A 12500-nucleotide genomic window follows, 5' to 3' on the forward strand; every position below is an offset into this window, starting at 1 on the left:
AGATGCACAGATAGATTAATGGATAGATGTACATAGATAGATATATTGATTGGTTTATGGATGGATGGAAGGATAAGTGTATAAAGATGAATAGAAAGATAAATTTATTGATGGGTGGATTAATTTATATAGATGGGTGCATAGATAGATATATATAGATAGATTTATAGATTGATTGATAGATGGAGGGAAGGAGAGATAGATGGGTAAACAGATAGATATAATTATTTATTGTTTGATAGATGCACAGATAGATTAATGGATAGATGTACATAGATAGATATATTGATTGGTTTATGGATGGATGGAAGGATAAGTGTATAACGATGAATAGAAAGATAAATTTATTGATGGGTGGATTAATTTATATAGATGGGTGCATAGATAGATATATATAGATAGATCTATAGATTGATTGATTGATTGATGGACGGATGGAGGGAAGGAGAGATAGATGGGTAAACAGATAGATAGAATTATTTATTGTTGGGTGGAAGGATGTAGATGGATGGATGGATGGATGGATATAGATAGATAGATAGATAGATAGATAGATAGATAGATAGATAGATAGATAGATAGATAGATAGATAGATAGATAGATAGATAGATAGATAGATAGATAGACAGACAGATAGATGGATGGATGGATGTAGATGGATAGATAGATAGATAGATAGATAGATAGATAGATAGATAGATAGATAGATAGATAGATGGATGTAGATGGATAGATAGATAGATGGATGGATGGATGGATGGATGTAGATAGATAGATGGATGTAGATGGATAGATAGATAGATAGATAGATAGATAGATAGATAGATAGATAGATAGATAGATAGATAGATAGATAGATAGATAGATAGATAGATAGATAGATAGATAGATAGATAGATAGATAGATAGATAGATAGATGGATGGATGGATATAGATAGATAGATAGATAGATAGATAGATAGATAGATAGATAGATAGATAGATAGATAGATAGATAGATAGATAGATAGATAGATGGATGGATGGATGGATGGATGGATGTAGATAGATGGATGGATGTAGATAGATAGATGGATGGATGGATGTAGATAGATAAATTGATTGATTGATTGATATATTGATTGGTTGATGGATGGATGGATCTAGATAGATAGAAAGATGTATAGATAGATAGATATATTGATTGGTTAATGGATGGATAGATCGATGGATAGATATGTGTATATAGATGAATAGATAAATTTATTGATGGATAGAGAGATAGATTAGACAGATTGAGTGGAGAGATGGATAGACAAATAGAAGAATAGTTGGACAAATGAATGGTTGGAGAGATGAATCGATTGGAGAGAGTGATGGACAAATGGATGAATAGATGTGTGTTTGTAGTGTAAATGCTGTTGTTGTGTTTCAGACTCTATCGTGATCGGCTTCTGGGTCGGCCTCGCCGTCTTCGTCATCTTCATGTTCTTCGTGTTAACTCTGCTGACCAAAACAGGAGCTCCACATCCAGAGTGAGTAACACACACACTCATACTGTACACACACTCACGCTGCTTCTGCTCTGTTGTTGTGGATTAGGGTTCACGTGCGTCTCCATAGAAACACGGTTCTGATGATTCTATGACTGATTAAAATGAGTGTGTAATTTCATATTCAGATGAGCAGAAACACTCAAGCCGCTGCATGAATGACAGTCAACAAGCCTGGATTTACCCAGTCATTAACCTGCTGCTCATCCAATGCAGAAATCAACACACGTAAAACTGCATAAAGACTGCATTTTACCTCATCTTCATATAAAAATGGCAAAAATGTAGCTATCAATGAATTAGTAAGCCAAATATGACCTTTATCACCTTTATTCCAAACATCGATTTTAATGTGATTTTAACATTGTCAAAATCAGTAATAAAACAGCAGCTTTTAAGTTGTACTGTATGAAATGTGCTTTAAAAATACCTGTAAAATAAATTAAAATATAATTATATATGTAATACAAAATTGTATTTGAGTTGATGATAAATAATGAGTTTAATTAATTTAAAAACTTGCAAACGTTTAAAAATGAAATGTTATAAAATATTTACAATAAATTAAAACATTTTAATAAACTTGATATTAAAATGATGTAAAATAGATTTATTTTCCATGTTGTATTTTTAAATATGGAATAAAATAATTGATTATTTGCATTGTTTTATTGAATAACGCTGACGACTATTTAGAATTATAATATAATATAATATAATAATAATTTATTTATAATTTTAATAGTTAGAATTATTTTGAATGCTTTATTTGAACATTTAGAGTACAAAAGATGAAAAAAATGAGTGCATGCATCATTTACAATAACATTAGAGTGTTTGCAATGGTATAAATACAGAAAAACCAAAAACAAAGAAATATTAATATAGGTTATTGTGGATCTAAAGATAAACAGACGATAATAAAGAAATAGAGAGGGAAGAGGGCAATAGAAAAAGATAATAATGATAACAGCAATTTAGAGATTTAATAAATTACACAAATGAAACGTTGTGCAAATTGTAGATGTTTTATATGCCTTGTTTACTCAATCTGGAATTGTGAGTCATGTTTAATCTCTTTTATAAATGATTAAAAAATAATGTTTGTGAATATAGGACCTTCATAAACAGTAGTTTTCAATCTGTGTGTGTGTGTGTGTGTGTGTGTGTGTGTGTGTGTGATTTTTTCTCAGGATGTGTGATGCGAGCATGAAGCCTCATGTTCTGATTGGCTGTGAGCTGGAAGTGGGTGGATCTCTGGCATTTTCTCTGCCACCGCTGCCTGACCAATCACGTTCCCTCTTTCACTTCTACATCCACGAGGAGGAGCGAGTAAAAACCCACGAAGATGCCCTGATTGGCCGAGGGATGCACTGTGGGCGGGGCAATGCTGAGAGAGCAAATGAAGACGAGCACTTCATGTCCAGCTTCAACATCCCGAATTTTGTGAACTCCGAGCAGAGCTCCAGCCTCGGCCATAACGACTTTCTGCTGAGTGAGCCGCCAATCATCACAGACGGCCAATCAGATGAGCTGAAGACAGCAGAGCCCGCCCATCTCTGCTATGATATCATCAGACATTGACGCATGTTTTCTTGACGTGTGCTGCTTTGAGTGTGTAACAGAAGAGTGTGTGAGCTTTGGGACGTACTACTTTCTCATTAACAGATCGTTATGTTGCTTAGTTACAAGACCTGTCAATCATCTCAACACATCAATCCACATTCTGTCATATTTAATTACCTTCCTTATTGGAGATGCAACAGCAGCAGGTTAATCGGCCATTCACGAGTCTTTCACACAGAGAAATCTCCTCAGGTGTTTGCATAAATCTGCATTCAGAAGTTTATCTCCAAACACGTCTTTTTAGAAGTTCACATTGTTGTTGCAGATGAAATATAAGGCAGAATACATGATTTAAATACACTCACAGGCCACTTTATTAGGTACACCTGTCCACTTGTTAATGCAAATTTCTAATCAGCCAATCACATGGCAGCAGCTCAATGCATTTAGACATGTAGACATGGTCAAGACAATCTGCTGCAGGTCAAAGCGAGCATCAGAATGGGGAAGAAAGGGGATTTAAGTGACTTTGAACGTGGCATGGTTGTTGGTGCCAGACGGGCTGCTCTGAGTATTTCAGAAACTGCTGATCTACTGGGATTTTCACGCACAACCATCTCTAGGGTTTACAGAGAATGGTCCGACAAAGAGGAAATAGTGAGCGGCTGTTCTGTGGGCGCAAATGCCTTGTTGATGCCAGAGGTCAGAGGAGAATGGCCAGACTGGTTCCAGCAGATAGAAAGGCAACAGTAACTCAAATAAGCAGAAGAGCATCTCTGAACACACAACACGTCCAACCTTGAGGCGGATGGGCTACAGCAGCAGAAGACCACACCGGGTGCCGCTCCTGTCAATGAGTTCACTGTACTCAAATAGCCTCCACAGCCACCAGAACTAAATCCAATAGAGCACCTTTGGGATGTAGAGGAGATTGGCATCATGGATGTGCAGCCATCAAATCTGCAGCAACTGTGTGATGCTATCATGTCAATATGGACCAAAAGTACCTTGTTGAATCTATGCCACAAAGAAGTAAGGCAGTTCTGAAGGCAAAAGCGGGTCCAACCCGGTACTAGTAAGCTGCACCTAATAAAGTGGCCGGTGAGTGTATGTTCCAGTTGGCTAGATATTAATTAACAGCCATTCAAACAACTTTACCGAAGCCTCTCCTATTGACAGTTGATCTCACGCGTCCGCCATATTTGTAGTTTGTTTACACTTTTCCCCAGAGTTTGTAGTTCAATATAATATTGAAGTATTATATTAATATTTTAACTAGTATTTAGTATAATTATTGAGGTATTTCTCATAAAACTTTGCTTGTAAAAATCATTTATTAAAAGTATTTGATTAAGAACTTCATATATCTGCAATATATGTGTGATAAAATGTAATTTATGAATTGCTCACTCTGTAAATAAATGGGATTTATTTATTTATTAAGCTATTTGATTTGTTTAACACTGTAATGTTTATTTATTTAATATTGTATGGCTTATTACAGATGTTAGCATGTTAAAAAGTCATTTATTTAATTGCTATATTTTATATTTAATTAAGTAACAAACATAATAAATAGTAAAAAAAATTATGTTTTAGTATTTTCATATTTATCTTATTATTATATTATATTAATTGTTATACAAACATATTGGCACGAAAAAAAATAATAATATAAAAATAAAAATTATTACTAGTAGTATTTTAATACTGTAATATCTTATTTTTTTGTTTATTATTTACAGATTCTACCACGAAAAAAAAATGCTATAATTATATTGAATAAATGAATGGAAAATTTCATATAAACACGTTTAATGATTAAAATATGTCAATTTAATATTCTTTATGCTGCATCACCTTATCAGCAGCACACAGAGTGTCTGTTGTTGGCAGAAGCTGTTCTTCAGCAGCAGTAAACAGTGTGATTAACACTAAGAAAGCACACAGATCAGCTTTATTAGTGTGTTCTGCGTCTCTCGCTGCTCTGAGATCAGCCAGAAACACATATAATGAACACCTGAACACTCATTAGATGCCTCAGGAAGCTTTGACAGTTTTCACCTCAGTTTTATCAGAGGCAGAAAGCTCAGGAGATGAAACTGATGGATTTCTGTGACTTTATTTCTTCATGACGATCGAGTCAGAGTCAGAAAATAAAACAAAATGAGTCAGGAAATCTTCATAATGCATTTAAGACGAGACTCTCAGGATGAAACAATGGAGAGATGTGAGAAAAGCACTCACATGTGATTTGACAGTGCGTGTTTCTATGGAAACAGAGTGATAAAGCCTGTAAACCCACACACACACACACTCACCTGTACAGCTCTCTTTATGGTCTCTCCTCAGACATGATGATGTTTCTACTGTACAGACTGCATACACTCTCCCCTCCACCTCTAAACTCAACCCTCACAGGAAAGTGTTTGCAGCTTTACATGTTTTACAATACTTCATTCTGTCTGATTTCTGAATCCTTATGGGGACTAAACAACTGTCCACGCAAGATCAAAATTGACTGGTATTGCTATACTTGTGGGGACGTTTGGCATTCATAATATTGGTAATACAAGACACACACACACATATATTGCTTGTGTTTATTGAGCTGTTGGTAAAGATTTTTTATAACTGGTCATTTTATAGATATTAAACACTAATATTTGCTTTGATTATTTTAAATACATGTAAAAAAATATTTTATTATACACATTTAGAGGCAAAATCGTGTTATAAAATGAGTATTTTACTCTGCCTCCAATGTTTATATGTTTAAGTTCTGTTATTTCACTATAAAAGAAATGAAATCAACCTGTTCATCACTATAAAATGAAAATACCGCACCTACATTACAGTTGCTTGAGAAAAATTTAGCATTTTGCATCTGAAATTTGCATGCAGACAATTTAGTAGTATAAAAATGAACATGCTAACACCAATAAACCAGAGCGCTCAGCTAATAATATTTTAATATGTCTGACTTACTGACCGACTTCTATCCAAACAGCAGGTGTGTATAATAATGTAATGTGTTGTTTCTCCAGCAGGAGGCGCTTCAGAGACACTGCTGATCCTCCCACAGCAAAAACACTATGGTAAACTAAAGTAAATACTCTGTTTTAAATCATACTAAATTGTAATATGCTGTATATGTCATAGAATTTACAATTCCTATAGCATTAACTCTGGTGAACTGTTAAAGTAATATACTTTATTTTGTACTACAGTAAACTGTGGTGTGTTGGAGTATAATATACTCTATGGTTGTAGGAAACTATAGTATTGGGTAGCTTGTTTACATTCATATTATTGTGTTACTATAGCAACTGTAGAATCACCACAGCAGATCAATTACTATAGTTCTTGTGTTACCATAGCAACTGTAGAATCACCACAGCAGATCAGTTACTATAGTTGTGTTACCATAGCAACTGTAGAATCACCACAGCAGATCAATTACTATAGTTGTTGTGTTACCATAGCAACTGTAGAATCACCACAACAGATCAATTACTATAGTTGTTGTGTTACCGTAGCAACTGTAGAATTACCACAGCAGATCAATTACTATAGTTGTGTTACCATAGCAACTGTAGAATCACCACAGCAGATCAATTACTATAGTTGTTGTGTTACCATAGCAACTGTAGAATCACCACAACAGATCAATTACTATAGTTGTTGTGTTACCGTAGCAACTGTAGAATTACCACAGCAGATCAATTACTATAGTTGTGTTACCATAGCAACTGTAGAATCACCACAGCAGATCAATTACTATAGTTGTTGTGTTACCATAGCAACTGTAGAATCACCACAGCAGATCAATAACTATAGTTGTTGTGTTACCATAGCAACTGTAGAATCACCACAGCAGATCAATTACTATAGTTGTGTTACCATAGCAACTGTAGAATCACCACAGCAGATCAAGTATTATAGTTGTTGTGTTACCATAGCAACCGTAGAATAACCACAGCAGATCAATTACTATAGTTGTTGTGTTACCATAGCAACTGTAGAATCACCATAGCAGATCAATTACTATAGATGTGTTACCATAGCAACTGTAGAATCACCACAGCAGATCAAGTATTATAGTTGTTGTGTTACCATAGCAACCGTAGAATAACCACAGCGGATCAATTACTATAGTTGTTGTGTTACCATAGCAACTGTAGAATCACCACAGCAGATCAATTACTATAGTTGTTGTGTTACCGTAGCAACTGTAGAATCACCACAGCAGATCAATTACTATAGTTGTTGTGTTACCATAGCAACTGTAGAATCACCACAGCAGATCAATTACTATAGTTGTTGTGTTACCATAGCAACTGTAGAATCACCACAGCAGATCAATAACTATAGTTGTTGTGTTACCATAGCAACTGTAGAATCACCACAGCAGATCAATTACTATAGTTGTGTTACCATAGCAACTGTAGAATCACCACAGCAGATCAAGTATTATAGTTGTTGTGTTACCATAGCAACCGTAGAATAACCACAGCAGATCAATTACTATAGTTGTTGTGTTACCATAGCAACTGTAGAATCACCACAGCAGATCAATTACTATAGTTGTTGTGTTACCATAGCAACTGTAGAATCACCACAGCAGATCAATTACTATAGTTGTGTTACCATAGCAACTGTAGAATCACCACAGCAGATCAAGTATTATAGTTGTTGTGTTACCACAGCAACCGTAGAATAACCACAGCAGATCAATTACTATAGTTGTTGTGTTACCATAGCAACTGTAGAATCACCACAGCAGATCAATTACTATAGTTGTTGTGTTTCCGTAGCAACTGTAGAATCACCACAGCAGATCAATTACTATAGTTGTTGTGTTACCGTAGCAACTGTAGAATCACCACAGCAGATCAATTACTATAGTTGTTGTGTTACCATAGCAACTGTAGAATCACCACAGCAGATCAATAACTATAGTTGTGTTACCATAGCAACTGTAGAATCACCACAGCAGATCAATTACTATAGTTGTTGTGTTACCATAGCAACTGTAGAATCACCACAGCAGATCAATAACTATAGTTGTTGTGTTACCATAGCAACTGTAGAATCACCACAGCAGATCAATTACTATAGTTGTGTTACCATAGCAACTGTAGAATCACCACAGCAGATCAAGTATTATAGTTGTTGTGTTACCATAGCAACCGTAGAATAACCACAGCAGATCAATTACTATAGTTGTTGTGTTACCGTAGCAACTGTAGAATCACCACAGCAGATCAATTACTATAGTTGTGTTACCATAGCAACTGTAGAATCACCACAGCAGATCAAGTATTATAGTTGTTGTGTTACCATAGCAACCGTAGAATAACCACAGCAGATCAATTACTATAGTTGTTGTGTTACCATAGCAACTGTAGAATCACCACAGCAGATTAAGTAAATTACTATGGTGTGGATCAAGAACGTTGCAGCATTTACTATAAATGACTGCAGTGTGTTTTCATGTGGGTTGAAATAAAACACACTCACTGACTGTTGGAGAAGTGGAGAAACTCAGTGAGCAAAAATAGAGCACACACTTTACAACATACACTGTAGTAGCTGACGAGAGTGTGTGTGTGTGTGTGTGTTTCTGCTGTGCCACATGCAGGATTTCAGCCCTCTCTGGCATCTGGATTATATTTGAGTGTGTGGTTTCAGTGAGTCATGCGGAAACACTGCGCTTTCACCTCTCTCACACACACTGTATGAGACACCAACTTAACATCATCTCCACTGTTAGCTAGACGACACACAGACACAGCACAGTGAGGTTAGAGTGAATGTGAAGATGCTCCAGTTCCTGTCATTTTATGTCATTAGATGTAATCAGATCTCATTACACCACTGGAGCACTGGAGATTCTGCTCAAATTACCTGTCTAGTCATGAGTTGTGAAAAATGGAAATTATATTTTGACAAACATCCATGCTCTTTCTTTCTTTCTTTCTTTCTATCTATCTATCTATCTATCCATCCATCCATCCATCCATCCATCTATCCGTTGTTCTATCTATCTATCTATCTATCTATCTATCTATCTATCTATCTATCTATCTATCTATCTATCTATCTATCTATCTATCTATCTATCTATCTATCTATCTATCTATCTATCTATCTATCTATCTATCTATCTGTTTGTCAATGCATCTATCTATCCATCTGTCATTCTATCTGTCTGTCTGTCTGTCTGTCTGTCTGTCTATCTATCTATCTATCTATCTATCTATCTATCTATCCATTCATCCGTCATTCTATCCATCCATTCATCGTTCTATTCATCCATCCATCCGTTTATCTATCTATCTATCTATCTATCTATCTATCTATCTATCTATCTATCTATCTATCTATCTATCTATCTATCTATCTATCTATCTATCTATCTATCTATCTATCTATCTATCTATCTATCTATCCATTTATCCGTCATTCCATCCATCCATCCATCCATTTCAAAAAGAAATATATTTCAGAAGAAAGAAAATAAGAATAAGAAATAAATTTACCTTCCTGCATGGTTATATATATGGTTATATATATTAAACCTTAACAGAGCCTGCAATATGCAAGACAAGACTAATTATTATTATTATTATTATTATTATTATTATTATTATTATTATTATTATTATTATTATTATTATTATTATTATTAATGATAACAAAATTATATAATAAGGTGTATAATATTTAAACTTTTATGATATAACGATAAATTTTATAGTATGTATATTATATTACCATATATTCAACTTAATAATTCTAATATTATAAATATATAACTAATCTAAATAAATAAATGTTATTACAAATACTTTAAACACCTGTATAGCACTCTTACAGCATGCTTCTTTATGGACACTTAAGATAAGAGTTCCATTTGGCACCGAAATAAATGGATCTGCTGCTGTTACAAATTATAAAGACCTCTAAATTAGTGCTTTAGAAGTATTTTAGCACATGCTGCTGATTAAAAAAAGTCAAATAACATCCAGTACACACTCAAAAAATGACGTTCAATCTACTTAAATTTGTAAAAAATAAACAATAAGTTGACTTAATTCCTTTATGTTGTCCCAACTCAAATCGACTGTGTGGAACCCAGCATTAAAAAAACAAATACATAATGGGATTTACTACTTTTTTTTTAAGGTAAGTAGTTTGTAAACAATTTATAAAAGCTTAATTTAAACAAACAAATTAAGTTGAACATTACTAAATTTAATTTGTTTAAGTTCATCCCATATAAATGGTTTGCAACCACTTACCTTAAAAATATAAACATAAAAAAGTAAATCCAATATGTCATTTAGTTTCAGTGCGCTTTCTGATATTTTCCTCAAGATGATTCAGCAAACAGCCATAGGAGTGTGTGTGTGTATAGTGACCCACAAACCTACAGCTCCAGTGAACATTAACCTCTGTCAGCCTATAAAACCATCAAGCCCAAACACGCTCGCAGACGAGTGTGAACGGAAAGCATGCAAGATTTTTTTTGCGAGAGTTTGTTGTTGAAGCTTCTAATTAAAACACTTAAGCTGTGTGTTGACGCCAAAGTCTAACTGTGGGTGGAGAGCCTTAATGCATTAATAATTCAGTGTTGTCAGACCGCAGCGTTGCACAACAGCCGTCATACCTGTGTGTTCTCTCGATCCACCTGTTCAGCAGCACATACATGGACTCTCACAGGTAAACATCTCACATCTCAAGTTAATAATAATAATAATAATAATAATAATAATGCATGCGCAAGTGTGTTTTCTCATTGTGTCACACTCTTCAGGATCAGCTGATCTCAGAACAGCAGCGAGTGCAACTCATCATGGTAAGCAAACATTTTCTTACTGTTTGCACACTTAACTGGTCACAATTAGATTTCTTTGGAGTGTGAATTCAGGTGAACAGGTCTGTGCTTGAGCTTTAAGGGGTGTGACGATCATGTAAAGCAGGTAAATAATTAGTGCAGACGTTTGCGCTTTTATTTTCTCTTTCTTTGCGCGCGAACTGCAGCATCAGGGCCATCTGATAGCCGTCATCTCCTGCTCTGTGAGTCTGTGAGTCTTCATGTTTTGCTGACTTGGGATTGTTTGCCACATGTACTGGTAATACTGTAGTAATATATGTGTTTCTGAACCATAATAGAGTGTATTATACTTTATTTGTTGTTGTATTTACTGTAAGTCTTATTGCATATACTGTAGTGGCCAAATTAACTATAGTAAACTGAGTCTTTACTACAGTGAACTGTGTTGTATTGTAGTATTATATACCCAATAGTTGTTGAAAACTACAGTATCGGATCATTTATTTATATTTCTATAGCAATAGCAGCTGTTGAATCACCACAACAGATTACTTTATTATGGTTCAGAAGCACTGTAGTGTTGGATGTAAATGGCTATAGTAGTTTTTCATGTGAGAAAAGGGTTGGTGAAAGGATTTGGGTGATAATATAATACAATACCAACTTTATTGTCTTATATCTGAACATTTCTTGCATAACAGCATGTTGCATAGTCCTTACAAAGAGGCGAGACGTATTTTACATAAGCAACGTTTGACATCAGAGGGTATTCAGCTCCAAGATAATGTATAAATGAATGTTTTAATTTCACTTTGTTAAGTCTTGGGACTTTAAATAGACGGTTAGACTTTGCTGGTGAATATATATGATTTAACACATGACTAAGGTTTAAATGATATTCCTATAGCCAGCCTTGTGAGATTCCTGTGATATGAAAGGTTATCTAATTTTTCTAGAGGCTTTTATAATATAGTCAAGTACTGTAGACACTTTAAAAGATGTGCTGTTTCAGCTCAAAACTGAGTAAAATATGAGTAAAAACACAATTGTTAGTCATTTATAGTTGCTAAATTGTGTTTTTGAGCCATAATAGAGTGTATTATACTGTACTGAGTGTTGTATTTACTGTAAGTCTTATAGCATATACTGTAGTGGCCATATTAACTAGTAAATTGATGAACTGTAATAAATACTTTGGTATACTTTAATCTTTACTACAGTAAACTGTGTTGTATTGTAGTATAATACCCTGTAGTTGTTGAAAACTACAGTATTGGGTCAGTATTGGGTCATTTGTTTATATTTCTATAGTGAATCACCTCAACAGATTACGGTTCAGAAGCACTGTAGTGTTGGATGTAAATGGCTATAGTAGTTTTACATGTGAGAAAAGGGTTGGTGAAATTATTTGGGTGATAATATAAAACAATCGCAACTTTATTGTCAGTCTTATACCTGAACATTTTCTTCAGCCTTGTGAGGTTCCTGTGATATGAAAGCTCATCTAATTTTTCTAGAGGCTGTCCTATTATCTTTTATAATATACTAAAATATTGT

General features: G+C 34.4%; 2 protein-coding genes across 2 annotated transcripts in view; both read left to right on the forward strand.

Annotated features, from left to right (window-relative positions):
* The window catches only part of mrap2b (melanocortin 2 receptor accessory protein 2b), a 5472-nt gene extending 1085 nt beyond the window's left edge, over positions 1–4387 (forward strand). The window contains exons 2-3 of the mRNA XM_056456274.1: positions 1417–1516; positions 2728–4387. Of these exons, the coding sequence (XP_056312249.1) occupies positions 1417–1516; positions 2728–3118 (491 nt within the window). The 3' untranslated portion in view covers positions 3119–4387. The remainder of the gene's footprint in view (positions 1–1416; positions 1517–2727) is intronic.
* A 6395-nt stretch (positions 4388–10782) lies between these two features.
* crybg1b (crystallin beta-gamma domain containing 1b) overlaps positions 10783–12500 on the forward strand; it is a 43382-nt gene continuing 41664 nt past the window's right edge. Inside the window, exons 1-2 of the mRNA XM_056456275.1 lie at positions 10783–10828; positions 10923–10964. Of these exons, the coding sequence (XP_056312250.1) occupies positions 10962–10964 (3 nt within the window). The 5' untranslated portion in view covers positions 10783–10828; positions 10923–10961. The remainder of the gene's footprint in view (positions 10829–10922; positions 10965–12500) is intronic.

The sequence above is a fragment of the Danio aesculapii genome, chromosome 4 (genome assembly GCF_903798145.1).
Source record: "Danio aesculapii chromosome 4, fDanAes4.1, whole genome shotgun sequence".
Classification (NCBI taxonomy): Eukaryota; Metazoa; Chordata; class Actinopteri; order Cypriniformes; family Danionidae; genus Danio; species Danio aesculapii.